The sequence below is a fragment of the Solea senegalensis genome, linkage group LG18, assembly GCF_019176455.1.
Source record: "Solea senegalensis isolate Sse05_10M linkage group LG18, IFAPA_SoseM_1, whole genome shotgun sequence".
NCBI classification, from domain to species: Eukaryota; Metazoa; Chordata; class Actinopteri; order Pleuronectiformes; family Soleidae; genus Solea; species Solea senegalensis.
Genome location: NC_058041.1, coordinates 6273989 through 6300810, shown reverse-complemented (window position 1 = coordinate 6300810; position 26822 = coordinate 6273989). Strand labels below are relative to the sequence as shown.

Sequence of the window (26822 nt, the reverse complement as noted above, 5' to 3'; positions counted from 1 at the left end):
ACAAAGACTTATATAGTTACATTATTCAATATTACTCAAATTTACATATTGTTCTCAGAAACGTGACAAATGCTGCTAGGTGTACTTTTTTTCCCCCATTTAAATGTTTATTTGACAAATTTCCTGTTCCGTGCATTTAGTTTAGTTTATTATGTTCACTTTAAAATATTATACAAGTGACACAAAATGCAGATTGTAGGTAAATACTATGTGTTGCTCAAGATAGCATAATTTTAGTAAAGCCATTTTGTGTATCATTTGTTATTGATTATCTGCTATATTTGATCATCATATAGCAACAATGGGCTGCATTGATTTCTGCATAACTGACCATGTGAAACACACAGTAATAATATGTGTTTTATTGACACCCACCAGCCCTAATATAAACCATATTTGGACCATTTATGTATAAAACATACACAAATAGTCCACATTGAGTCTAATGACATTCATTAACTCCCTGCCTTCAAACAAAGGTCTTTGATGCTTTATCACATCCATACTATCTCTCACACTCACACTGACATATCTTTACAGTGTGAAAGTGCTGCTTCTTCAGCACACGTGGTTACCAGTGAGGAGGGTTTTCTGGAAAGCATAAGAATTAGCCAATCACATGGTGGGGGTGTGAGTTTTAATCCAATCACAGTTGGTGGGAGGGTGCTGCTGGGAGATAGGGTGATTACAGGGCGGGGCCACAGTGATGACGTAGCCAGGAAAGCTCGTCTGACTTCTTAGAGGGTTACTGGAGTTCATCACTTCACATAGCATGATCTTCTCCAGCAGCATCCCTTTCCTTTGCCATTGACCTACTGAAGCAACACCGTGATAAGCTTTAACAGCACACTGTGACCCTACAATCAATAATGTCAACAATGAACAAATACATGGGGTTATTGACTGTAATCAAACAAAGCATCCTCTATTTACAAACCAAGTGTAGAAGTTGTGTCGGACAGAAATGGTTTTCTGTATAAAAACCACAATTTATGAAATATGAAACATCTCATAGAAAATTCATAGACAGCTTTAGTTAGTAGGCGGAACAGCGTTGCTTGCTGCTACGCTCACGTGACAGATACTATACTGTTCTCACGGCAAACGCACAACCAACACACCCTTTTTCCTTTTGCTGTATCAAACCTGTATGCCTGCTACCACACTACTAATCTGAAACATACACTGTCATTGCTGCCGCTGCTACCGTCACTATGTCCGTGTTCTCCAGTTTCTTCCCACAGTCCAAAAACATGCAGATTTGGGGATTAGGCAAATTGGACACTCTAAATTGACCGTAGGTGTGAGTGAGAGAGTTGGATGGTTGTTTGTCTCTATGTGGCCCTGTGATGGACTGGCATTTTGCCCTGTGTCAGCTGGGATTGGCACCAGCGCCCCCCGTGGCCCTCATGTGGAGAATAAAGCAGTAGAAGATGAGTGAGAGTGAGTCACTGTTTTTTTAGATCAGAGGTGTCAAACATATAGGATGAATTTTTGAAAATGTCAATGTGTTGTAAGTTGTAATGCACATGTATAAACGGTACATTTAGGCATAATATTGTTGAAATTGCACTTATTTTTGTTTGTTTCATTATTTGTTTTGTAAAAAGATACTTCATTAAATGTTTATAGTTATAGTTACTTTACTTGTCTGGCCCACTTGAGATCAAATTGCATGTTATGTGACCCAGATGTGGGAACTAAAATGAGTTGGACACCCCTGGGTTAGATTAAGGCAACAAAACCTACTTGGTGTGTTTGAAGGCAAACTTCTACCATGTGCAATCTGTATCCAACTGCAGGCACTGGTCGTGGCTTTTTTTTCTTTCTTTTTTTTAAGGGAAACAATAGAAAACAAAAATGTAATGTGAAAAGTTCATTACCAAAAAAATAAAACATAGAAAATGGATACAAAAATACAGAGACTATATGTCAAATATAAACAGTTCTTCACACATTTGAGTTCACTTATTTTTATGAATCTGGTGTAGAGACAGATTAGAGATTACTGGGACAAAGTCTTATCCTAATCTTTATCTCTCAGTATGAGTCCAGCTAAAACTACAATGAACATGTGCAATCCTATGATTGTCTAGTTATCGAGAAAACTCGAAGTAAAGAAACGTCATCGACTGCATGCCTCAAATCTGCAATGTACACTTTTCTGTTAGGAAACTGTTGCCGAGATAAATACGACGGTGCCCGGCTTTGCAAGGCTTCAGCAGAGCCATTGAAGATTTTGTACAACTGTTGTCAGGCTGAGTAAGACATGACCAGCATACTAACAAACTGCCCTGCTTGTGTGTGTCAGTCTTTAACACTGTAGTTTCTGATCTTGCCAGACGCTCCAGGTCTGCGGGTCTTGGTAGTGTTTGATGGAGTTTTAACGCTGTCCGTCCTCTGCTGGACCTCCGTTTGGGAATGCCTATGAATGGGGGCACTTATGCCATGCACCGCCATCTGGACTTCAGCACCACCAGGCTCGGCGACTTCCCGCACACTGAGCTCACTGTTACCTTTAGATGCAAACAGGATAGGTACATTTATTAATGACATGTTATCATTTGCATTCTTTGTTCAGGTTAAACCTATAATTGAACTTGACAAGAGCATAAACTGTGCTTAAATAACATCCTCCTGTGCATGTGTCCTTTATGTTGCAAAACCTGACATAATTCATAGCAACAGTTTCTACTGTTTTGTTTAAATGTCATTCATTGTGGAGGACATTTCAACATGCTGACATCTCTTAGTGTACTCAACTTATCATTTCTCTTCTGAAAGAGACCGTGTAGAAAACATACACTCAGGTATTATTAGGTACACAGGACACCTAATAAAATGGCACGCTTAGTACCCAGCATGGTCTTCCTCTGCTGTAGCCCATCTGCTTTAAGGTTTAAGATGGTCTTCTGCATTCCTTGGATGTATCAAGTACTTATTTGAGTCACTGTTGTCTCTCTATCATCTCAAGCCACCTGCCACTTAAATCACTTTTCTTTCCCCCATCCCGAGGCTTTGGCTGAACTTGACATGCCTAAATTTGTTGCCATTTATTTGGCTGATCAAATATTTGCATTAACAAGCAGTTGAACAAGTTGTACCACATAAAGTGGCTAGAGAGTGTACAAATACATTTTTAATGACTCTTAGACAGGCTGGGCTGGATTTTGAAGCAAATATACTAAACTCTTAGTATAACAATGCAATAAAAGAAGACTTTATGTTGTTTTATTTTCATACATCTGATTATATGAGGAATAAACCTTTTGACCCAGCCAGTACAATTATTATATGTAATTGTGAAATGTCAGATTTCACAATTATTTGATGGTACAATGTTTCTTATCACGGAGTTCCTGCCTGATCTGGCTTAAGCTCCGGTTGGGAAACTGGTCTCAGCAGAGCTGACCAGGAACTGTCACCACACAGTGGGCAACAACCCTTGAATCTGTCCTGCACTCAGTCACCCATTGCCAAGGTGGTCAGTCTGGGTTTAAGGGTCGTATGCTGTATTTCGTCAGAGGGATATTCTGTTGCTACTGTGTATGATATTAGTGGTGATAGACACATCTATTAAATCACCTGTGCTCAGACTTAGCCGCCTTTAAGATTCTTTATAGTAAAACATTAGCGAATAGTAGTTGTACAGGGACCTGTATCTTCCTAATATCCCAGAGCATGCATTAAAACTGAATCCATATATCCACTCACCAGACTCTAGTCCTCACAGATACTATGATCTGCTACTGTGGTTACTTCAAGTTCACATGTGTGGTTGCTCAACAGGAAAAGGGATAAAATGAGCAATGACGCAAATTAAGATCTCAACAGTTTCCATGGATGTGACTTTATGATGCACGGCATTAGTCTGCAAACAGCTGTGCATTATGATAAAAGCTTGTTACATCAGTCTAAGGGTATCAGTCTAAAACATCCACATTTGGTTACCTTCTGAGAAAGTAGATGGACTCTTTACATGGTCAAGTTTTGCCCACAGCTCCTTTAGCGATTGCAGTGAATCCACTGAAGAAAACTGTACATTAGACAGGTTTGAGCGGGGCTGAGGCCCTGCATCCAGTGAGCTCTGTGATTGGCTGGGCGGAGGAGAGTTTTCTTTGTTCTTGCAGCTCTGGAGAACACGTGAGTAGGGCAGTGAGTTCATGTTAAAATGCTTCACTTTAATCTTAAATGTGAATGTAAAAATATGAATATTTTAATGATTCAATGGGAGGAGTGAATTAAGCAGTCTGTTGTTGTTTCTCTATTAATGCTGTATTTAAGACACTGCTCTTACCTCAGATGTGTCTGTGGTTTTGTGACTGTGGCTCGCGTTGGCTGTACCGTTTCTGGGTGGACCGTGGTTCTCGGTTATCGGGGAAAGCTGTTTTGCATCAGTGCGAGCCGCCTGCCTCAAGGCATACTGCAGCTCCTGAAAGCAGAAGTGCATTCAAGTGGACCCAGTGCGCTCTCTAGTGGTGAAATAAATACTTGCACCATGATTCCTTCTACCTCTAACTTCTTTCACATCATCTTGGTGTCTCTGAGCACATCAGCTGTTCATGTTATCCCCCAGTTGGCCACACTCATGGACTATTATACCAATATTTGTGTAATATCCTATATGATTAAAATGGTTTGTATTTATAGTCTTCTCTGTATTTATATGAATTGAGTAGTGGGCACAAAAACACAAATTCAGTTTAAAAATATGTATAGAATACTTTAAAATATGTATAGAAATTTAAGCCATAATTAGTTCACTGACATCAAATTGCATCACTGACATAACTGGTAAAGCAACACTACACGCCCACTTTGTGCCGCTCCTCTCACAGTGGCTGACTCATGTCCTGTCACGCTCAAGGGTATTTCTACATCAGCAGAGAACAGCACATGTCATAATACGTCAATTAAGCGTTTGAAGGATTATTATTATTAGTATTAGGCCACACGTACCTGTGTGGTGAGCTGGTACTGAAGTTGTTCCAGAGCAGACAGCCGGTCAAGTTGCTCTTGTTGTTCCTCAGTGTCCTTCTCTGGCTCCATGGGTTCTGTTAGACAGACAGTGTTGCAGAGGGCATTCCAGTGAATTAGACAACTTAATTAGATTCAGTTTATTATGCTTCCTCCTGTCCTTGCGCACAGTGGGACAGAAATGATGGCTTCAGACAGTAATAACATCAATGAAATAGGACAAATGTTGTTGTTGTTGTACCCTGTAGTCCAGCTGTGGTGATCTCGGCACGAAGGCGATTGCCAATCTCTATCAGCTGCTGCTTCTCTCTGCTCAGACGAGCAATGCAAGATGCCGCCTGCTTCAGCTTCTTATGTAAAATAGGATGGTTGCCTTTAGTGTGTGAGACATCTTCAGCCAAACCTGAGGCTAGCTGCTGCCGTAAGAACAAGTTTTCTTCTTGGAGCTGTTGCACCCGTGCATTCTGGAGGGAGAGCAAGATAAAACTTGAAGAAACTGACATACTTTTCTCACTTACACAATATCTGTATTCAAGCTGCCAAGACGAAGACAGGAAATAAGTAGAGAGGGAAGATGTGTGGCACACAGTAAAAGGGCACAGAACACAATTTTAACTTTGGTAATTTAATATTGACATTCAAGACGAGGGGGATTTGTGACATTTGTATGTTGAGACATGGTTCATCTAAGAGACTTGTCTTCCAGACATATGGTCCAGACAGTCACATGGATACAAGTTATACTACTTTCATTCTTTCCTTTAGTACCTTCTGCATGGTGTTGGTGACAGCAGCCTCAATATGTGCCACTTTGTTCTGCTGCTTCTTCATTAAAGAGGTTTCGGCACGACCCTCTAAAAATCGACCAAATGGGGAAAGTGTAAATGATAGCGAAGAAAAACAAATAGAAAAATAAAAAGACATTCTAAAAGAAAGGATTGTTAAGACTGACAATAATAAAGGTTTCTGCCTTACTATGTACAGTGCCTTGAGATAATGTATGTTGTGATTTGGCACTATACAAATAAAAATTAACCATAATAATTGGCATGGTATTGATTTTAGTATCATGGAAGACCACCTGAATGAGGCTTTGAGATGTTCAGAATTATGGCACTTATAACACAATTTCCTTGCTGCATGAGTGGTCAGCAACAAACTAAAATATGGCTGCATGTCTGTTGATTAATGGAAGGTCTAAGCAGATGGTAGTTGACCTTAACTTGCAAAATCACTAGTTGCTGGATCCATTTTGTTTTGAAAATTACACATTAGTACTAAGTTGTTGTTTAACTGAAAATGTTGAAAATCATTAATATACCCATGTTTGTGTGAAAGAGTATTGTCCACACCTGCATGGCTGACTTTGGACGTGATGTCAGTGGGTTCGGAAGGTGGTTCTGTTGCCATCTGGGATTTAGCTGCAGAGGTGATGGACGTGTCAACAGGTGGATGCTGAAATGGCTGAGGAAACAAGGCCTGTGGCTGGGCCCGGGAGAGCATTGTGGGATGGCTGAGATGCTCCATGTCTTTCCTCATCTGAGCAACCACAGCCCGTAGAACGCTGTTCTGCTCCCGCATACGACAAATCTGCTCTGATGCCAGGGAGTCCGACGTTGGTGTGAGACCCTGTTTGTGGATAAGTAGACACTCATTTGATCAGAGTGATTCAGGGACAGCATTTATAGTCACTTTAGACATATCAAAACATAACACTGGCTTTGTTTATTTAATCTGTATTAATTTAGGTCTTTCCTTTTTCCTTTTTCTAATTTTTGTTCTTCTGCTAAATGACATGTAATGTAATGTAATGTAATGTTCTTATTTCATAAACTTTTATCTGATATCTGCCTTGCCTGTGTGCACATTTGATTCCAAAATACCATAACACTTAAGATTTGTCTTCTTCAAATGTCTATATGCGGTCGATGGACAGTAGAAACTTGATTCCCCTACAAGTGAGGCTCGATACCGTTTTCTATATTTGTAGACTGAGATATTGAGCAAAAAGTGTATATTTAGGCACCCAAAATGAAGCTATCCATATTTAACAACTGTTTTAAAATGATATTTATTCCAATACAAAGAGTACTTACACACACCACCAAATAAATACAGAACACTGATAAATCATCTAACCAGCCCACCAAACTCAGCCAGGACCCTGGAATGTTTTTCCTCTGGGTGCCAGTGGAGCTTAGCAGGTCTGGTATGTTTGGGAAGCACTAAGCCGAACAGAAAGGCCATCATACCACTCAGGACACTCAAAGGAAAAGGCCAAAGGTAAATAATAGGACAACTCTAAATTCAACTGTGGGGCATCAGCTGGTTTGGTGGGCTGTCAAAGGTCATAATTCTCTCCAGCGTGACTGCCTCCATACCACGGCTCTCTATTTTCTGATAATCGTGAGGAAGATCATTTGCAGATATTCTGAGTTGCTGTCATTGCTGAGGGACCTTTAAGACACTCTGCAACGCTGTTCCTAGAAGGAGGTTGAACTGGTGCCAGAGCTAGTATTTCTCCCTGGATAATCTAGTGTCTGTATCAAAGACTGGGAAGAGAAAAAAAAATAGAAAATAAAAACAATAACGTATGGTTATTTAATGGGAAACTAAATTTTACAAGTTTTAATGATTTTATTTGACTGGAAGAATGTACTATAAGCCCATAGACAATTAGTAGTCTGCACCTCTGATAGTAACAACAGGTGTTCCTCAAGGATCTATTTTGGGACTAATTTGAATATATGTTATATATGAACATAAAACAAGAAACAAACAAACAAAAGAGGGCTAGGACATGCCAGTACACACATTTTGAAAATAAGAAAAGCATAGGTATAGTTCACAATACATATATCCACACATTGGAGTAGAATTAAGAGTCTTAATGTTTGTAACGATCCCATTTTCAATCCCTTGGTTGTTTATTGTTCCAGATGAACCTTGAAAAATGTTTATCCCGCTATCTGAATTGTTTTGCAGGAACCTTTACTGGAAGTGCTGAGAATAGCTATAATAACCTTGGGAGAATATTCATTTTGATTGTCCGGATTTTACCACAGAGGTCGAGGAGGAGCAAGCTCTACCTACACAGATCATCATATATTTTATTATTTATCTGTTCATAATTACCATCATGTAATTGAGAAAGTTTTTTTGTCAGTAAGACACCAAGATATTTAAGTTGCGATTGGTGCCAATTAAATTGGTGCCTATCCATCAATTGCTTTGAAGGCGCAAAGTGTATAACCAGAATATTTCCCATACATTCCCAGGATGTTCATAAGCAGTAGGATACCAGATTCAGGATTTTTAAGTGAAACAAGGACGTCGTCTGCGTATAGAAACAATTTGTTTTATACACTTCCCACATCTATTCCACTCCAGAGCAACCTCCTCTCTGAGCCTGGGCAAGGGGCTCGATAAAAAATGGAAAAGTAGTGGGCTTAGTGGACACTTTGGTGCAGAAACTAGATCCAGAAAACATGTACCGCTACGTAGAATGCAATTATTTATACCATGTCAGTATCTCAGTCAGTAATTGTCCCTTGTTATTTAAGTTGGTTGTTTGCTTTATTTATGTGTAGGTTTATAAAGAGTAGTAGTTTTTAATAGTTCTGTTAACCTGCACAGTGTAAGGTGGAGATATTCTTACTTGAATTGCCTGGTCTCTCTCCGATTTCACACAGCGTAGTAAGGCAGTCATTTCCTGTAGCTCTTGTTCTTTCTCCTTCAGCTCGGCTTTTGCCTGACAGAGATCAAAATGAAGCCTTGACTCGGACCACTTTTGATTGCATTCTAAGCAGGAGGTAAAAGCTACACTTCTTTCTGTTTCTAAAATATTCCTGAAGTCACAAACTCAAGCAGAAGTAGAGCACACAGAGCAATGTTATCACACATCTATAGGAAAGGTTTGAGAGGCAGACCTGATCTCGAGCTTGCGTCAGTTCTTGTATTAGCTTCTCATTGGCGAGGTAGACTTTGGCCTTCATGTCTTCACAGTGTTTCTGCCACTCCAGCTCCACCTGGACTTTCTTCTGCTCCAAAGCATTTTCTCTCTTCAAACCATCACACAGCTGCTGCTTGTACCTGACAATACAAACAGACCTTTTAGACTTGGTCATATAGCTGATATCTAAGATTCTTCCTTTGTTTTTGTTATCACATTCAAATGTTTGTATTATCCAGTGTTTTCACCTCTCTGTGTCCTCCCTGCTCCTCTCAAGCTCAGCCCTAACTCTGGATTCTCTGTCCTGGAGGGCGATCATCTCATTATCCTTGGCAACCATCTCACTGGAGACATTACTCATATACTTTTCCCAGCCAGTCCGTGTTGTTTCTACCTCTATGCAAAGCCTTTGAGAACACAAAAATATGCACACATCACAGGTTCTCAAGGTAATATTGATATGGTGATGTTTGATTTTTTCTTCATCATTGTCTGTCTCACCTCTGGATTGTCTTATCCTTCTGTTCCAAGGCCTCTCGCTGTTCTTTCTCCGTGCAGCGTACCTGTGCTGCCAGGACTTTCATTCTGTCCTTTAGTTTAGCAATGTGTCTCTCAGCCTCCTGCAGCTTCTCTGTGTGGGCCTGATATTGAGCCTCGAGTCGTACATCACACTCCTTCAGAGTTTGGACCAAACTCTCATATCTTGACAGATCCATCATGTTATTAAGACAATTTGATTTGGCGGTAACAGCATTTATTACCACTATATCTGAATGTTAGAAACAGGCACAAACTTGTTTTTTTTCTTTTACTCAGGGCTACTACTGAGCCACTAGCTGGCTATGACTACATGAGGAAGTATTGTTATCAGTGACTGACTTTTTCATGTAGTCCTCCTTTATCTCTTTCAGTTTAGTCTCCAGGTTTTTCACCTCGTCCTTCAGCACCTTTATCCTGAGACAGAAAATAGCCTGCAGTTCAACTAAAACACCAATCAAGTCAACATACACCGGCACAAAACCATTACAGGTGCATACCTGTGGTCTTTGACAGCAGTTATGTCTTTAATTTCACGGTCTCTGTGTTTGAGCTGGCTTTGCAGCCGCTGATAAAACTCCTCAGACGCTTTGAGAGCCTCTGTGGCCTGCACCTGCGCCTGGCAGTGAACTTCATTCTCTGTAGATAGGAGCTTTACCTAGACAAGAGCACAAATACACACACACATGCAGCAACAAATAATGACGACATACCATCACGCCAACACACAATCCTTTCCTCACCTTGAGATTGTGAGACATCACCAGAGCACACATCTCATCCATTTTCAAGTTGATCTCCTGTTCCCGCTGCCTGAGCTCTCTGTCAAAGGTTGCTGTCAGCTCCTATCAGAATAGAGTCGTCTTCAGAGATTATTACATACAATTCATCCTACGTGCATGAGGGTACCATGCCAAACTCTAGTTTGTTTACTATACACTATGTTTGCATGCTCATCTGCACAAGGGTGTGTGCTCACCTGTCTTTGCAAGGTCATCTCTCCCTCTAGTTCTTTTATTTTGCACTGCAAATCCACTTTCACCATCTCATACTCCTCTGTTTGTTTTTGAATTTCGCCAGCCATGGAGCTACCATCCGGCACACACATGCACAACAACAGAGACAGACAGAAAGAGTTGAAAAGAGAGAGAGAGAGATAGAGAGAGATAGAGAGACGGAGAGCGATAGAGAGAGATTAAAGGTTTTGAATTACACACTGAAGTGACACACTGTTCACCCTATCAGGCTAAGCAGGTCAGAGAGTTCCTCAATGATCGATCTGTGGCAAACAAACACAACAACTGACATTTTTCTTGAAACTATCAGAGTCTATTCCTGTATGACGAAGAGCCCTTAATTCAAGTGAATAAAATGTTTAAAAATGCTAAAGCTATTTATTCGTGCCACAGTGTAATCTACATCACTCGACTTATCCTCACACTCACTTCTGTGGTGCTAAAAAGATCCCGCCCTCGATGTAGCAAAACTCCACCCCCACCTGCTATCACAGCTGAAATCCTGTCTACATTCCAAAGACTAGTCTCACTGACTGGTGTCACTGGTTGATGATGACAAAATGTGCTGACACACTTAATCGCTATGCTTTTTTGTCTCTATCTATTCGGACTTTCTTCCACCCGACTCACCGCTTCAGTTCCTGCATCTGCAAACTCTGCTGCTCAGCAGCATGCTGACTCTCCCGCTTCTCCCTCTGCCTCTCCTCAGCCTCTCTGGCTAACTCCTCTTCCAGCGTGGCGATGTGTGCGTGGAGCTGGTTTAGCTCCCTCTGCCTGCAAAGTGACAGAAATCTTTCAGAGTTGGTTGACTAATGTCAACATACTTCACAGTTCTTCTTGTGTCTAGCTTCAGTAGTGATGAGCATTATTTCATGTTGAGATGTCAAACAAAATTGATTAAATGTACTAAGTTGAACTAACTGCTTAACCTGGAAAAATCAGTCAGAATGGAGTCATACAATACTTCATACACACCTCAGCACTGCCTTTAATATTAATATTTAATATTATAAGTTATGCAGTCATGTAATAAAGACCTGTGATAAACCTGTTACTTACATTTAAACCTAAATGTGACACGCAAGATAGTACCAAACAGATACATTACAAGAAATGTACAAGTCCATTTGCTACTGATTCAATAACATGAGATAACTATTGCCAGGGTTAATGTGAATCAACACAGATACCACGGATACCAACACAGACACCTAAGAGGGCCAAATACAAATACCTTTTGTCTTCTGCAGCCAGAGCTCTGGCAGTTATGATGTCATACTTCTCCAACTCTCTGTCTCGTTCATCTAGGATGGCCAAGTTGAACTGGAAGTCTTCCTTCAGTTGCTGGTAATGTTCTCTGACAATTGAAGCAATTGAAACAAGTAACTGGGTATGACCTCATTTGAGCCACAACAAACTGGCTCAGTGGACACAACTTCAACGTGCTCAGCCAATTGCAAATGGCTCTTTATCATCTTTTTTAAATCTTTGATATCAGATTTTTTTTTTTTTTTTATGCTCAGACTGAGATATTTGTCTCTGAGAAATTTCTCTCTACCCCAGTACAATGAAGGTGTGCCGTGTTCAGTTTGTGTGGCTGATGCCATTGAAGAAAGCCATTTAAACATTTCAACAGCAACATGTCTGTCCAGATAAGTCTGCTGGCTCGTAATGAAATGGTATTCTCTTGGCCAACGTACATTGTATTTGTTTGGAGACAATTATCTTTGACACATATTTCCAAACTTGCACAAATAGAGCCAAAGCGACCTATCTGTGTGGACTGATACCATTACTGCTGGCTGACTTTTGTAACTTGGCTCAACACTTACAGAGTTCAAGCTGGTGTCATGTTAAACAGGTATCCTTTTAATTTATTGGAGACTTCATTATATAATTTTTTATATATGTATACATTATATATTAATGTATTCCTCAGGGGAAATCATATATCTTTTATACGTCTGTTTTTTTAAATGTTATTGCACTGATATGTATAATTCTATAAATAAAAAATAGAAGAGCAATGAAGAGTAATTGTGGACAATTTGTCTACTGTAGTAATTTGCATTCAGTCTCACTTAACACCCACTGCCACTAGGGCTTTTAAGGCAGGTCAAGAAATGTCAGCTGCTGAGACTTCCCCAGCTGAGTCTTCACACTTTGTGGTAACACTCAACACTCGTGGGCTGCTCTAAGCACCTGACTGTGGTCTGAAACAGAAGCCAACGGGTATCTATAAACTAGCAAGGGAAGGTTGTAAAATATGTCATTTTTATGTCGGTTACTGCAAGGGTTGTGTTTAATTCTATTTGATCAAATGCCAACCTTCAAAATGACTGTAATAAATAAAGTGAGCCTCACATCCACCAGATATACAAACATTTACACAGACAAAAGGGGCCTTAATGAGGAAAGTTTGGCATGAACATGGGGCAAAATCTATGAGCAAAGTTGAATGTATAGATTATTTCCCTCCTGTTCCTTTTTTGAGATGGAGACAGATGCCATTGAACTTTTCAACAAGGAAATCCACATTTACTGTTACTTTAAAATGAGAGGGACATATACCGGAGGGTGGAACATTCCTCCTGGGCTTTTATGAAGGCCTTCTCCAGCTGATTAACTCTTACAGCCTGGAGCTCCTTCCACTCCCTCTCTTTTCGTGCCAGCTGGGCCTCCAGATCCAATCCACTGTCCCCATGTGACTGCATAATGGTACTAGGATTTACCTGTGAAACACAGAATACATCAACATTCAGTGAATTATTTGACTCAGCTTTTGTCCTGAGGCAACTCAGGTTTTTCCACAGACATGCACAAGATTTGTGTGCACCACAATTTATTCCACATTATCTGTTCCATGGAATTTCTACTTTCTGTTTTGATATAGTCTACTGCAATTATACTGGTGAAAATATTTTGTACTTTTTATTTCCATGGAACCTAAATGTGGCATGTGAGCTTGTACCAAACAGATACAGTTCAAGAAATGTACAAGTCCAGTTGACGCAGAAACCGAGAGGGTCAAATGGCTAGGACTGTGATTGTGAGAACCTTCAACTTCAAAGCCGGTTTGTCAAAACTCTCACGTGTCACTAATAATAGCAGAACAGACAGGTTGTAAGATAGCATGTACAACTACAAAAGATAAAAAAGCTGTGAGGACCGCCCATCACAATGACGGTACTGAGCCACGCACGTACAGACTCAAGCATCTGCCCTTCTGCTCCCTGATCAGGACGAGTTGTACTTTCTGTAAGACAGCAGACATTTTTTTAAAGAAGAATTTTGTAGAGATTTGTAGGTATGCCTATTTAACATCTGCATGAGTATATAGTTGTTGAATTTAATAGATATGCAAGTAAGTACAAGACTTGTCACAATTAAGTATTGAAATATTCATGAGAGGTTTCCCTTTTGTCACTTGAGACCCTGCCCCATGAAACGTTTGTGCCTATTATTGTTAGAATGCCCTAATTAGACAGCCAAACCAAAGCCTCATTCTTAACCGGAACAGAACCTCAGAAATGAGCTTCCGCTTCATTAGAACTGAGGTTTGGTCCCTATAAGGACAACCGGTCCTGAAAACAATGTCATTGTTTATACCAGAACAAGGTCCTTACAAGTTCCGTGCATTATCCTCAAAGTGTGTTGGAGAATCTATGCAGCCATCAGTGAGCATAAAACTCAGAAACTTAAAAAGATGTTTAATTTGTCCAAAGGGGGCTGTAACAACAAATATACACAATTTAGAAACAAATATAAAAGCCTCATTCAAACAACCAGGTGTTTATACACTAACAAAAATGAAGTATGACTATTTTATGTTAAATTTCTGCCAAATGAAAATGATTGGTAAGTTCTTACACTGTGCCTTCAAGAGGTAGCAAATACACACATACACTGCCTTATCCCTAACCTTAACCACCACAACCAAATGCCTAACCTAACCTATAACTACCCTAAACCTAATTCTACCTCAAACCCTAAACCACATCTTAACCCATGCACAGCCCCTTCAAGGTGTGACAGAAAGTGAAGACGAGCCAAAATATCCTTACGTTCCAAAAACGTTATCGTTTCCTATGGTTTGTTTATGAGTCAAACTGGTCCTCAAGTATACATACGCGAACACACATACTAGCTTAGCCTACCATAGCAGGCAGCTTTAGCTAGCTTCAGTCTCTGTACCCGAAGTCGCCATACTTAACGGTGAAATCCTCATGTAGCGATTGAACAATTAAAAGTGATATGTTCATTAATTACATCATTAAACAAGCTGCAGTACAAGTGAATTACAAATTTGGCACGCCCGCAGCGCTCTACCTGTTTCTATGGAAACCGGTACGTCTGAGAAATTGCCCCCCTTGTTATGAAACACAATGGTTCCTTCTTGTGCTTCGCTTTCCGGCAGGCTGACCACGTTCACAGTGGTGCCTTGTCCTCCAGAATCAGAATAATAATAATCGCTGGGTTACATAACGTCAGTCCCGGCTCTTTGATACCCGAGTGAAGTGTTTAGTGGAGGCTTTTTTTTGCACTTAACGACTTTGTTCCACAGCGTCAGTGACGGACCGAACAAAAAAGATACACATTAAGATCCATTGTGTGGCGGCTGATAATTGTTGGGGCACAGCACGCCCATGTCGGGTACACGGAAAGGGACATAAAACACACAATGAGATGATCAGTAACTAAAATACATGAAACACAAAAACGGATGTTTATATTGGTCCAGGCATCAAAAACGCCTCACAGAGCAGTTCTAACCTGACTGATGCTGATAAGCACAATGGGTTATGTGGATGTGACACTCTCCTACAGTACACTGGGAGGCAGCATGACGTGCATTTCGTGACATTTCGGGCCTAAATAAATACATCATTTTGTTGTTAGGTCCTTCCTTCAAATACCTATAGTATAGTATAGTGAAGTATAGAACAGTACATACTGTACTATACTGTACAGTATATAGTCCGGGCTTATAAATTGCTTATTCTAAGGCTGAGAAAATCAAATAATTTTTATTTGAAAGCAAATCACATATGTATACGAACACATGCGTATGGTATTCAATTTCTGTCTCCTAAATAGTCCTAAATGGACACACATGGAACAAACAATGTAATAATAATAATAGTGATGATGATGATGATGATACAGCCCAAAGAATTTCAACAACATTCAGAACAACAAATGTCATATATTTTTTTAAAAAGCAAGATGATAAATAAATAGATACATAAAACCTTCACCCATTTTCAGCTAATTGTTGAGTGACCCCCATTTAATGTCAGTTTTACTGGTTTGTTGTAGTGTTACTACGTCGTAAAGGCGGTTTTATGTTTATTTCTTTATTTCTTGATTGATTTAAATGCCTACGTGCACACCAGTGGTAGAGGGGGCGGGGCTAAAGACATCCATTACATAGACAGTCCCGTCTGCGCGCCACCGAGATAAATAAGACGGTGACGGAGGCGCGCGCACATGATAAGCGCATCTGAAAGTGGACGACAGCATCACACCAGGTACTGTGGGATTTCTTACTTTAATCTAATCTAATACCAAATTATTTCTAACCACCAGTCTGTATATATACACATATGTTTACTCACATGTCGGTCATTCTACATGTTTTGAATTAATTTCCTGTTTCATATACATCATAATGTAGCAGTGTGCGCCAGGGTAACAGGTGACAGGCGGGCGAACAAGTAGCTAGATGAACATGTTCCGCGTATATTGACATTTTGGGTTAGTTTGTGAGTGCTATGAATTATGTGTGTGTGTTATTTTGAATATAGCTGATGTTGTCTGCCGGTCTGGATAAGAGAACCGGTCAGGCATCATGGTGATAGGGGATGCACAGGAATTACACCTTGGTCGTCACGTAGGCACCACCGGGGTCTGCCCGCCACACACACACACACACACACACACATACATACACACACACCGGTATATAACATCTGTCCGTGAGATGAACATCAAAGAGAGAGCGCAGTAGCAGAGGCGGCACGGTCAAATGGGAGCGGGCTATTTTTATACAGAGAAGACGTAACGAGGAAAAAGAGGCAGCTAACAAACGAAGGTAAAGCTTTTTGACTTAAAACTGGAGCTTCTTTGGCTGTATTCTCGTCTGAAAACACGCAGGAAAGTGACGCAACGTTATATCACGTACAGACACACGCACACATATAAGGAGAGAGGATTGTCGCCGGGTGATGAAGTCCGCGTGTGTGTTTGTGAGAGAGAGAGATGCTGTTAAAGTTATTTGTAAATGGATATGACGCAGAGGTGTGTCAGAGCGTGTGTACGTGCACTACAAGCCATCGAATTCATCATTTCCTAGTTTTGTAACCTTGAGACTGAAACTGCTCTGTCTGCTCTTCAAGTGTGAGGTTGTCTCACAGTTCAGTCCCCCTCCTCTTCATCTGTGTGTGTTTGTAAATTACTGACATTAGTGTCGTATTACTAGTGGATTCCACTCACATGAATGTGAGGGTATACAGAAAGTCTTTTCATATAAACCCAGATATTATTTATGTGTTTCTATTATTTAGGGCAGACATTCTTTCTCTCTCTTTATTTTGTCTACAAGATAAAACATGTTAATAAACATGTTGGAATAACTTGACTCAATGATTACACTATAAATCCTTAAAAGTAAATAGAAGTAAAAAAAATAATAGCGTACTGTAATGAATGAATCTTCGACCACCAGTGGTCCTGGGCACCTACAGTTGAGAACCACCCTAGACAATTATAGCAACATGACATTGTGATGTGAAACTTTGTTTAAATGTAAGTCAATTTAAAGATAGAACAGAGTGTGTTTATGAATTAAACTCTAAATTATATTGTGCGCTGGAAAGTAAACTCATGTCACATTGTCGTGATAAATTGTTTGCAAACAAATATAAATGCAAGTTATCGCCACTTCCAAATAATAAATGCACAGAATTTTTTATAGTGCATAGCATCCCAAACACTCAAAGTCACATTCACTCATTGACACAGTGCTGCTATATTTAGCTCTTTGTTTATCACTCACACGTCCCATTCACACACGAGTGACACAGCCCTCGGGCAGGCTTTTTTTTTTCTTGCCCAGAGATCGAACCAACGACCTTTTGGACAGTGGACCACTTGCTTTCAGCGTGCACAGTGGAGCAACATGTTGGAGGCAGAATTGTTCCCTCCTTCGTATTCTTGTGAACATGATACGTCAGAATACCTCAGAGCATCCTTTTCATTCATTCAGAGCCATTGTCGTGTCATGTAAAAATGTACTGTACATTATAGATCACCTGCTTGCAGACTCGTAGACCCCATTAAATCGGGTGTACGGGTACAACGTTTGTTGGCTGATTCTACATGTGATCCTCGGCTAATCATTAGTTGTGTCACATGTAGGTCTGCTGTCTGGAAGTGTACTTATATACAGTAGATTATCTTGTGAATGCAGTGGAGGATTTAGCAACAAATGAGCCAGAGACTTCCCTCAGGATTTGGTGAAGAAAGAGTTTGAATATGGCACTAAACTTTCACCAGATGGACACAAGAGATTAGTGCCCTGTAACGATTAGACGCATGTGATGCTTAGGTATAGGCAACTTTTTTTCCCCAACAAGTTTACAAGTATTAACTATGGTTTTATTCTATTGTTAAATCTGGCTTTCTAGAGATGTTCTTTGCACCATTGCTGATAGGCTTATACACTGTAATACAAACACAATGAAGGATTTGTGCCAATTGCCTTTCATCGGCATCTATGTGTGTGTGAGTGTGTGTGAGTGTGAGGAATGAAAGAGTCCTATTTCAGTGTGGATGGAGGTGATGGTGGTCACTGGGGGTTGCTGCTGAATGTTGCACGGGTCACAATGGGAGCATGGCAGCAACACGACAGGTGTGGGTGGGTGAGTGAGTGAGTGAGTGAGAGAGAGGGGGAGAGAGAGTCAAGGGAAGGGACAAATCAGGTGACCGACAAAGGGTGGGAAACTCTGGCATCTGGTGGACAGGTTGAAAAAGAAAGAAATGATGTATGCACATTGAACACACACTGTGCACTGTCTGTGACGGGATATTGATGTCATAAGTGCTACATAAGTGTCTCCCGCCTTGACATGAAGTGTGTGTGTGTGTATGTACGTACGCAGTGTGTCATCTGAAGGTTTGGTGGTAAAACTGACAAAAACTTGTCTCTGTGTGGACTGGAAACCTGTCCTGGGTGTACCCCGCCTTTCGCACTATGTCAGTTTATATATATGTATATATATATATATATATACATATATATACTGATATATATATGTATATATATATACATACATATATATATATACACACATATATATACAGAGTGTATGAGTGTCTTTATATTTGTTCCCTTTCTGGCATAAACACTGACCTTGGTCCCAAAGTGGGAGGACCTAATTTCAAGTTTGGGTTAAGATTTGAATTGTGGTTAGGTTAGGGTTAGCCATTCACTGGTGGTTATGGTTAAGGTAGTCAGTTCTGTGTCCTACAGTCCTAAGAAGAATAGTTGCTAATCTCATTGTACTTGTGTGTGTGTGTATATCCGTCCTGTGGCTGAGTATGAATTTTTCTCAGGGGCAGTCACCAGTAAATCTGCCCCCACGGACACTGTGTTTCCATATTTACACTCTTCACCGCAAAGCACTTACTCGTCTGTGCAGCACACGTATACTACTTTCCACAACAGGCACACACACGCACACACTCTCACACAGTCTTGAAATAGGTTGCACCTTAAATAAGACCTCTCACACACACACGCTGTACCAAAACTAAACATGTATAGTGGCTTATATTGCAATTGTACAGTAGCTGATTTCTGACCTGTGACCTGTACAGACTCTTTTTTTGCACATTTCTGTAATTATGGCTGCCTGTCTTGTTGGAAACTATAGTACAGAGTTTTCCTAGTCAAGTTTACACATCCATGTGCTCAGAATGCCGCAAAGTCCCAAAAACCTAATATTCCAAAATGTCTTTGTTTAGTTCTTTTCATGAAATGACAAAAATTATTTGTATTTAAAAGATATAGATATATATGAAATCGAATCACAGCGACAATTCAATTCAATGTCACGACCATCCAATTCAAGACCATTATATGTTTATTTAAATTAAATAACTTGTCTTCATGTCTTATTAAACATGGTTTATCAGCTACAGATCACTATCAGCTGTAGAAAACCCAAAATTGGTTGACCTTTATTTATTTTAGAACATGGGAAACTTGTGAAGCAGACTATGTAAATAAAAGAATATATTTCTTTTCCCCCTTTTTTCTTTTAGTATCACAGATTGTGTAAAGCTACTGACCTCAACAACAACAGCCACAGAGCATCATGGGAGGAGTCGCGCTGGACGACGGGCCCAGTGGGGTGAAGGCGCCAGATGGCGGATGGGGCTGGGCAGTTCTGTTTGGCTGCTTTGTCATCACTGGCTTCTCCTACGCCTTCCCCAAGGCTGTCAGCGTCTTCTTCAAAGAGCTGATCCGAGAGTTTGACGTCGGATACAGCGACACTGCCTGGATCTCATCGATACTGCTCGCCATGCTGTATGGCACAGGTAGAACAAGATGAAACGACACACACACACACACACACACACACACACACACACTGTAACTCTTGTCCGTTAACTCCATACATGTATAACACATACATGGATTGGTGTCCTCTTAGGTCCTCTATGCAGTGTGATGGTGAACAGGTTTGGCTGCCGACCGGTGATGATGGTTGGAGGGCTCTTTGCCTCGTTGGGAATGATTCTCGCCTCGTTTGCCACCAGCATCATACACATCTACCTCTGCACTGGAGTTATAACAGGTATCGCAGTCATAATAGCTCTCGTGCATTAGGGCTATGTATTTTCATTGAACTGTTTTGCTCAGTCACGCTTTTTCCTTTGACCTGGCCTGCCTGTCTGTCTCTCTGTCTGTCTCCCTGTCTCTCTGTCTGTTGCCAGGTCTGGGTCTTGCGTTGAACTTCCAGCCGTCTCTGATAATGCTGAATCGATACTTCAGTGAAAAACGACCTCTAGCCAATGGCTTGGCAGCAGCAGGCAGCCCTGTGGCGCTGTGCTGTCTCTCCCCACTAGGACAGGTCCTCCAGTACAATTATGGCTGGAGGGGGGGTTTCCTCATTCTGGGGGGCATACTGCTCAACTGCTGTGCGTGTGGCGCCCTTATGAGGCCCCTGTTGGCCCCTAAGAAACCTGCCAATGAGCTGGATGGGATGCCCGCAGTGGAAGTGAAGAAGCCCGCGACTAAGAAGAAACTGTTGGACTTCAGCGTGTTCAGGGACCGAGGGTTCCTCATCTATACCATCGCCGCGTCGGTCATGGTGCTGGGCTTGTTTGTGCCCCCCGTGTTCGTGGTCAGCTATGCCAAAGGCCTCGGCTACGAAGCCACTCAGTCGGCACTGCTGCTCACCATACTGGGATTTGTGGACATGTTCGCTCGTCCCCTCGCAGGACTCGTAGCTGGCATGAAGTCCGTGCGACCCAAATGCATCTACCTGTTTGCCTTTGCGATGATCTTCAACGGGATCACCGACCTAGGGGGATCACAGGTAACCATGCAGCACACACACCACAGTGGCCTGTATAACAAATATGCTGTTAAAAAAGTATGTCTTTACCAGTTTGTCGTGTCGCTGCTTTCACACACGTGCTGAAATGTAGGGACACATATTTCTCAAAGGTGTTTAAGTAAACCCATTTGAGAATCTGTCCATTCCTCACTAAGACAGGCTGCACTAAAGACAGCTCATCAGCTCATCATGTGAGGGAAACACACAGCAAGCAATATGGGACAGTGTCCTGTCTCCTGTGTGCTCGACCCGGGCACCGCCCCTCGCTTGAATGTCCCAGACATTTTCCTGCTGCTGTGAAAGCCTCTGACACCGGCGATCTCCCGCTGAGTTCTTGACAAGTGAACAGTAAAGCCTGGAAAAATGTCTTATCCCCATTGTCTGGACATTTTCCGGCGTTCGTGTCAGATCGCCAGCACCGTCCCTCTTTGAAGTTGTTATACATTCATAAAAACTCTTATCCGTCTCCCTGCAGGCGACTGACTACACGGGTCTCGTGATCTTCTGCATATTCTTCGGGATATCGTACGGCATGGTGGGGGCACTGCAGTTCGAGGTCCTCATGGCGATCGTGGGGACGGAGAAGTTCTCCAGTGCCATCGGCCTGGTGCTGCTGATGGAAGCTATCGCTGTGCTGTTGGGACCTCCTGGAGCAGGTTAGAGCACAATAGGAAGGGATTCAATTATCTGACACGTGTACTAATCTTTGACTGGGGAATAAATATTAATATCGGTTTATGCACATTAAACCAAGCCTATGTAGAGCACATGTGTCAAACTGCTGGCCCTCCAATCGATTACATGCGGCCCGCCCACCACTGTGCAAGGTGATGGAATAGAGACAGAATATAAGACTAAATGTATTTGCCGGCAATATTTTTATAATAGTAATAAGACATTCGGTTGTAATCATTGCTTTATTAAATGTATTCCACTCAACATTTAAGCTGCTTTAATCACAATTATCATTATTATTATCATTATTATATATATATATTTAAGTCTCCATTTTTGTGCATCATAAATATGTTTCTATTGTGAATCATTTTATATCAAAACAAGCACTTTTACTCTGCAATTCTGTCTAATATCATAATGAATATCTTATATTGCCCACGGCTACTAAACCACTTTTTTTTCTCCATGTCGGCCCCTACTTGACCAAACTAGATGCTCATTGGCCCTCAGGTCATTTGAGTTTGACACCCCTGATCTAGTAGTATCCAAAACACATTGTGTGGTGCTTTTTATGATCTGCTCAGATTAAAAGAGCAGACAGACACGCAACCGGATCTGAACTGGGGGATATTGTGCGTCAAAGTCAGTCTGAAATCACAAAGACAAGAAAGAAAGAAGTACTATTTACAGTAAACCAGGTGAAGGTGTGGCAGTACAATAACTGGTTAAAGAGTAGTCATTTATAACAAGTTGGTACATTTAATCCAACACTAGATTGTACCACAGTCTCTAGTCATGACACCTTGTTACCTCCTGGTGTGTTTTCTCATTGCTCTCCTTGTTTTACTTGGTAAAGTGATGTTGTTTCCCTTCAGAAGTCCCATGTTAACACTAGGTCTCTCCCACCAGGTCGCCTCTTGGATGCCACGCACAAGTACATGTACATCTTCCTGTTGGCGGGCTGCGAGGTCACACTCTCTGCCTTTATTTTGACCTTTGGAAACTGCTTTTGCATGAGCAAGAAACCGGAAGACCCGCAGGCCAAGCTGGAGATGGCGGTGACCGCCGCCGAGAGAGAGGGACTGAACTGTGTGGGGGACGGAGGGGACGAGGAGCCAAAGGACGGGGAGCATGCGAAGGAGAAGGTGACGCCGATGAAGGAGAGCGGAGAGCCAAACACTGAGACGTCTTTATAGAGAACAAGTGGAGCGGAGGCAAGAGACGAACTTTGCCCTCAAGTGTGCACACACACACACACACACACAAGAAATAGTGTTTAACAGTGTGATATACAGTTCTGTGCTAAAGTCTCAGGGCACCAGCAGCGTTGTTGATTCGATGTGGGTCAAACTCTGTGACCAGTGGCACCTGGATTGGAATGGTGTGACTGAACGTTGGTCTTGTACAGTGGGGCAAAAAAGTATTTAGTCAGCCACCGCTTGTGCAAGTTCTCCCACTTAAAATGATGACAGAGGTCTGTGATTTTCATCATAGGTACACTTCAACTGTGAGAGACAGAATGTGAAAAAGAAAATCCTGGAAATCACATTGTAGGATTTTTAAAGAATTTATTTGTAAATTATGGTGGAAAATAAGTATTTGGTCACCTACAAACAAGCAACATCTCTGGCTCTCACAGACCTGTAACTTCTTCTTTAAGAAGCTCTTCTGTCCTCCACTCATTCCCTGTATTAATGGAACCTGTTTGAACTTGTTATCTGTATAAAAGACACCTGTCCACAGCCTCAAACAGTCAGACTCCAAACTCCACCATGGCCAAGACCATAGAGCTGTCGAAGGACACCAGGAACAAAATTGAAGACCTGAACCAGCCTGGGAAGAGTGAATCTACAATAGGCAAGCAGCTTGGTGTGAATAAATCAACTGTGGGAGTGATTATTAGAAAATGCAGAGAGCTGGGACCAAAGTAACAAAGGTTACCATCACTAACGCACTACGCCGACAGGGCATCAAATCCTGCAGTGCCAGACGTCGTCCCCCTGCTTAAGCCAGTACGTGTCCAGGCCCGTCTGAAGTTTGCCAGAGAGCGTATGGATCGGGAGAATGTCATGTGGTCAGATGAAACCAAAACAGAACGTTGTGGTACAAACTCAACTCGTCGTGTTTGGAGGAAGAGTTGCATCCCAAGAACACCATACCTACTGTGAAGCAGGGGGGTGGAAACATCATGCTTCGGGGCTGTTTTTCTTCAAAGGGGACAGGACAACTGATCCGTGTTAAGGAAAGAATGAATGGGGCCATGTATCGTGAGATTTTGAGCCAAAACCTCCTAGAAGATGAAACGTGGCTGGGTCTTCCAGCATGACAATGACCCCCAAACACACCACCCGGGCAACGAAGGAGTGGCTCCGTAAGACGCATTTCAAAGTCCTGGAGTGGCCTAGCCAGTCTCCAGACCTCAACCCCATAGAACATCTGTGGAGGGAGTTGAAAGTCTGTGTTGCCCGGGCGACAGCCGCAAAACATCACTGCTCTAGAGGGGATCCGCATGGAGGAATGTGCCAAAATACCAGCTACAGTGTGTGCAAACCTGGTGAAGACCTACATTAGACGTTTGACCTGTCATTGCCAACAAGTTGGCAGGTTATATTACAAAGTATTGAGTTGAACTTATTTTCCACCATCATTTACAAATAAATTCTTTAAAAATCCTACAATGTGATTTCCAGGAAAATTACAGACCTCTGTCATCATTTTAAGTGGGAGAACTTGCACAAGCGGTGGCTGACTAAATACTTTTTTGCCCCACTGTATATTCGCAGGTTTGTTTTTTTTTTACAGCAGATATTTGTTGACAAGTAGTAAGAACTAACACAGGTGTTATTAGTTAGGGCTTTAAGTTTAAGGGGAGGTCGCACAAAATATTTGACACGTTTAACTGTAGAGGCTTCTTTTACTTGTTTTCTCTCACTCTTTTTATTATTTGTTATTTTAAAACTACATACTCTCTGGATGTGTTCCAATAAAGTGATACGTCGTTATACCATATGGTCATAAAATTGCTAAATCAACAAATCTATTGGTGGCCCAAGACTTTTGCACAGTAGTGTACATGGACCCAAATAGAGAATGAAGGGAACAAAGTGGGGTTAAGAATGAAAACTACTGAAATCTAGTTTAATAAAATGCAGAGAAGTGATTTTATCCAAACTGAATTGAATGCAACATGCTCTCTCTCTTGCCTTTAACATGCAGTTATAGCAACACACCAACTTTTTTCTTTTTTTTCCAATATTGACATTTAAATCTGTTTGATGGGTCATTGACTTGTAATAAGAGAGAATGGCGCTTCTTTCATTCTCCATGTACGGCTTGAGGGCTCAAATTGCCGGTCAGACCCAGTAAGTTGTCGACAAGTTAAAGCTGTGGTGCGTAACTTTTGCGTTGACTTTGTCGATGTTATTATTCTGCCTCTTTTTATTCTTTGTGAACAGAAACTATGTAAAGTGGTTAGCATGCTGCGCCCCTCCATCACAAAATGGGCACTTTGAAGCAATACTATCAGCGTACATACGGCAGCAGCAGCAGGGGCAGGTGGGGGCATGACGCATTTGTCCCGTCAACCTGCGGAATGACTGATAGTTTCCTTTTTCTTTAATTTTTCTACAACAGTAGAATCCAGCTCTGAAACTTTCCCTGGGTGCTTGTTTGTGTTTTCAGTCATTCTTCACCCCGGCTGCAGCCACCTCACTCTCACTAGAATATCGCTAGGCAACACAAGATCTAACCACTGTTATTCTGAGAAACACGGAGAACATCATGGATGAGCTGTCACGGATATTTGTTTATGTTTTAGTTACACGCTACAGCTTTAACGAATACATCTGCTGTCACCGCGGTGTGTGTTTGCCACAGCAACAACCAGCGAATGTTCCACAGTGTTGCTTTAAAAGAAGCCACACCACATACTTGACGTGCTGCAAATTAAGCAATCCCTTCGGTGTTACGGTTTCCTACTGTGTCAAACACAGAAAAACTTTGGGGTTCCAGTTTTCACCAGATTCTTTCTTTCTCAGCCCTGATTTTCCCAGTCTGGTCTTCATGCTGCCTTTTCTGCAGTTTTAAAATCATATCACAGCCTTCATCAGCACATGGACCTAGTTCGGGTGTCCTCTCCACATCTAATGTGGGGATTTTTATTATTCTTCCAAATGAGTTCACCAACAATTACTCACCATTTCTCATCACATGACTCCCATGACTGAAGTACAGCAACAAGTGAGGGGAAAAAAAAAACAACAGCTTGTGAGTGTGCACGTACAGGCACTGGATCCCACGCTCACAACATTTCATTTCACGCTTTCAATTTCCTTTGTTACATTCTTGTGTTTTATTTATTCCAGGTATTTATTGAAATGTGTTGTTTTTTTTAAACCACTAGGGGGACAACTCAAAACATACACAATAACTGTTAAAGCATAACCGCATTGCTTTGAAGTCCGAAGTCTGTCTGCTTTGTCCCGTGTGTGTGTGTCGTATGAGCCGTGTGTAACACTCGCCTGATGACAATGTATGCAGGATACTCGGTTTGTGTGTGCAATATATTTGTAGTTATTGCTGATCATACATATGCCCTACATCGTCTTCACTGTTCTGGGGGTGGGGTGTGGGTGGGGAATTTGCAATTACTGTTACTGGACGCTGCTGTGATGTTGCGTTGTGTGTGTCTCAGATACCAGATGCCGTGATGTATGTGTGCTCCATGCCTTTTTGTAGATCTGTTGGATACAACGCTCATCAGACCAATACTAGAAAGCTTTTACTCGTGTGGTGAAGAAATGTATCGCACATCCTGCTGCACTAGCACTTTCTTCTGACTAATGTCTAATACACTGCTAGTTGTTCCCAAATAAATATATTTTTGGTGGAGAAAAAGATTTTTTTTTTCAAATTTATTCTAACAGTCACCAAATACAGGGTCGCTTCATTGCACCTTTGTGGCACAATCAAACCTGATATTTGTACATAACCTGATATTTGCAATAAAAGGTCTTGTTGTGTTTGAGGGAAGCC

The 26822-nt window shown here is 41.4% G+C and overlaps 2 protein-coding genes across 7 annotated transcripts; one reads left to right on the top strand and one right to left on the bottom strand.

The window, feature by feature from the left end:
- Positions 1-1866: 1866 nt before the first annotated feature.
- Positions 1867-19932, bottom strand: ccdc57 (coiled-coil domain containing 57). 6 transcript variants are annotated; one of them, XM_044014411.1, is made up of 19 exons: positions 19837-19932; positions 13054-13214; positions 11717-11839; positions 11113-11256; positions 10446-10554; positions 10210-10311; positions 9967-10124; positions 9809-9883; positions 9431-9631; positions 9178-9336; positions 8907-9069; positions 8636-8728; positions 6330-6606; positions 5746-5831; positions 5219-5441; positions 4960-5054; positions 4298-4432; positions 3952-4132; positions 1867-2516 (listed from the first exon to the last, which is right to left on the bottom strand). In XM_044014411.1, the coding sequence occupies exons 2-19, from the start codon at positions 13194-13196 to the stop codon at positions 2308-2310; spliced, it is 2676 nt and encodes an 891-aa protein (XP_043870346.1). In that variant the 5' UTR covers positions 13197-13214; positions 19837-19932; the 3' UTR covers positions 1867-2307. The 6 variants fall into 6 exon arrangements, with proteins under 6 accessions (XP_043870346.1, XP_043870343.1, XP_043870342.1 ...); XM_044014408.1 differs by lacking the exon at positions 19837-19932 and adding an exon at positions 14812-14880; XM_044014407.1 differs by lacking the exon at positions 19837-19932 and adding an exon at positions 14640-14805.
- Positions 15952-26814, top strand: slc16a3b (solute carrier family 16 member 3b). The gene is made up of 6 exons (XM_044014414.1): positions 15952-16013; positions 19810-20085; positions 20202-20345; positions 20485-21089; positions 21586-21766; positions 22698-26814. Exons 2-6 carry the CDS (start codon positions 19863-19865, stop codon positions 22982-22984), a joined length of 1440 nt encoding a protein of 479 aa, XP_043870349.1. The 5' UTR covers positions 15952-16013; positions 19810-19862; the 3' UTR covers positions 22985-26814.
- Positions 26815-26822: the final 8 nt, after the last annotated feature.

What these genes read in the sequence shown, in the direction of transcription:
- ccdc57 (XM_044014407.1), bottom strand. An exon ending in AAGGATAAGACAATCCAGAG is followed by an intron (nt 9,337 to 9,430) that starts GTGAGACAGACA and finishes GTGTTCTCAAAG; the next exon opens with GCTTTGCATAGAGGTAGAAA. An exon ending in TCCATCTACTTTCTCAGAAG is followed by an intron (nt 2,517 to 3,951) that starts GTAACCAAATGT and finishes TTGCATCTAAAG; the next exon opens with GTAACAGTGAGCTCAGTGTG.
- slc16a3b (XM_044014414.1), top strand. Translation starts at nt 19,863, where the DNA reads ATGGGAGGAGTCGCGCTGGACGACGGGCCCAGTGGGGTGAAGGCGCCA. An exon ending in CGCCATGCTGTATGGCACAG is followed by an intron (nt 20,086 to 20,201) that starts GTAGAACAAGAT and finishes GTGTCCTCTTAG; the next exon opens with GTCCTCTATGCAGTGTGATG. An exon ending in CCGACCTAGGGGGATCACAG is followed by an intron (nt 21,090 to 21,585) that starts GTAACCATGCAG and finishes GTCTCCCTGCAG; the next exon opens with GCGACTGACTACACGGGTCT.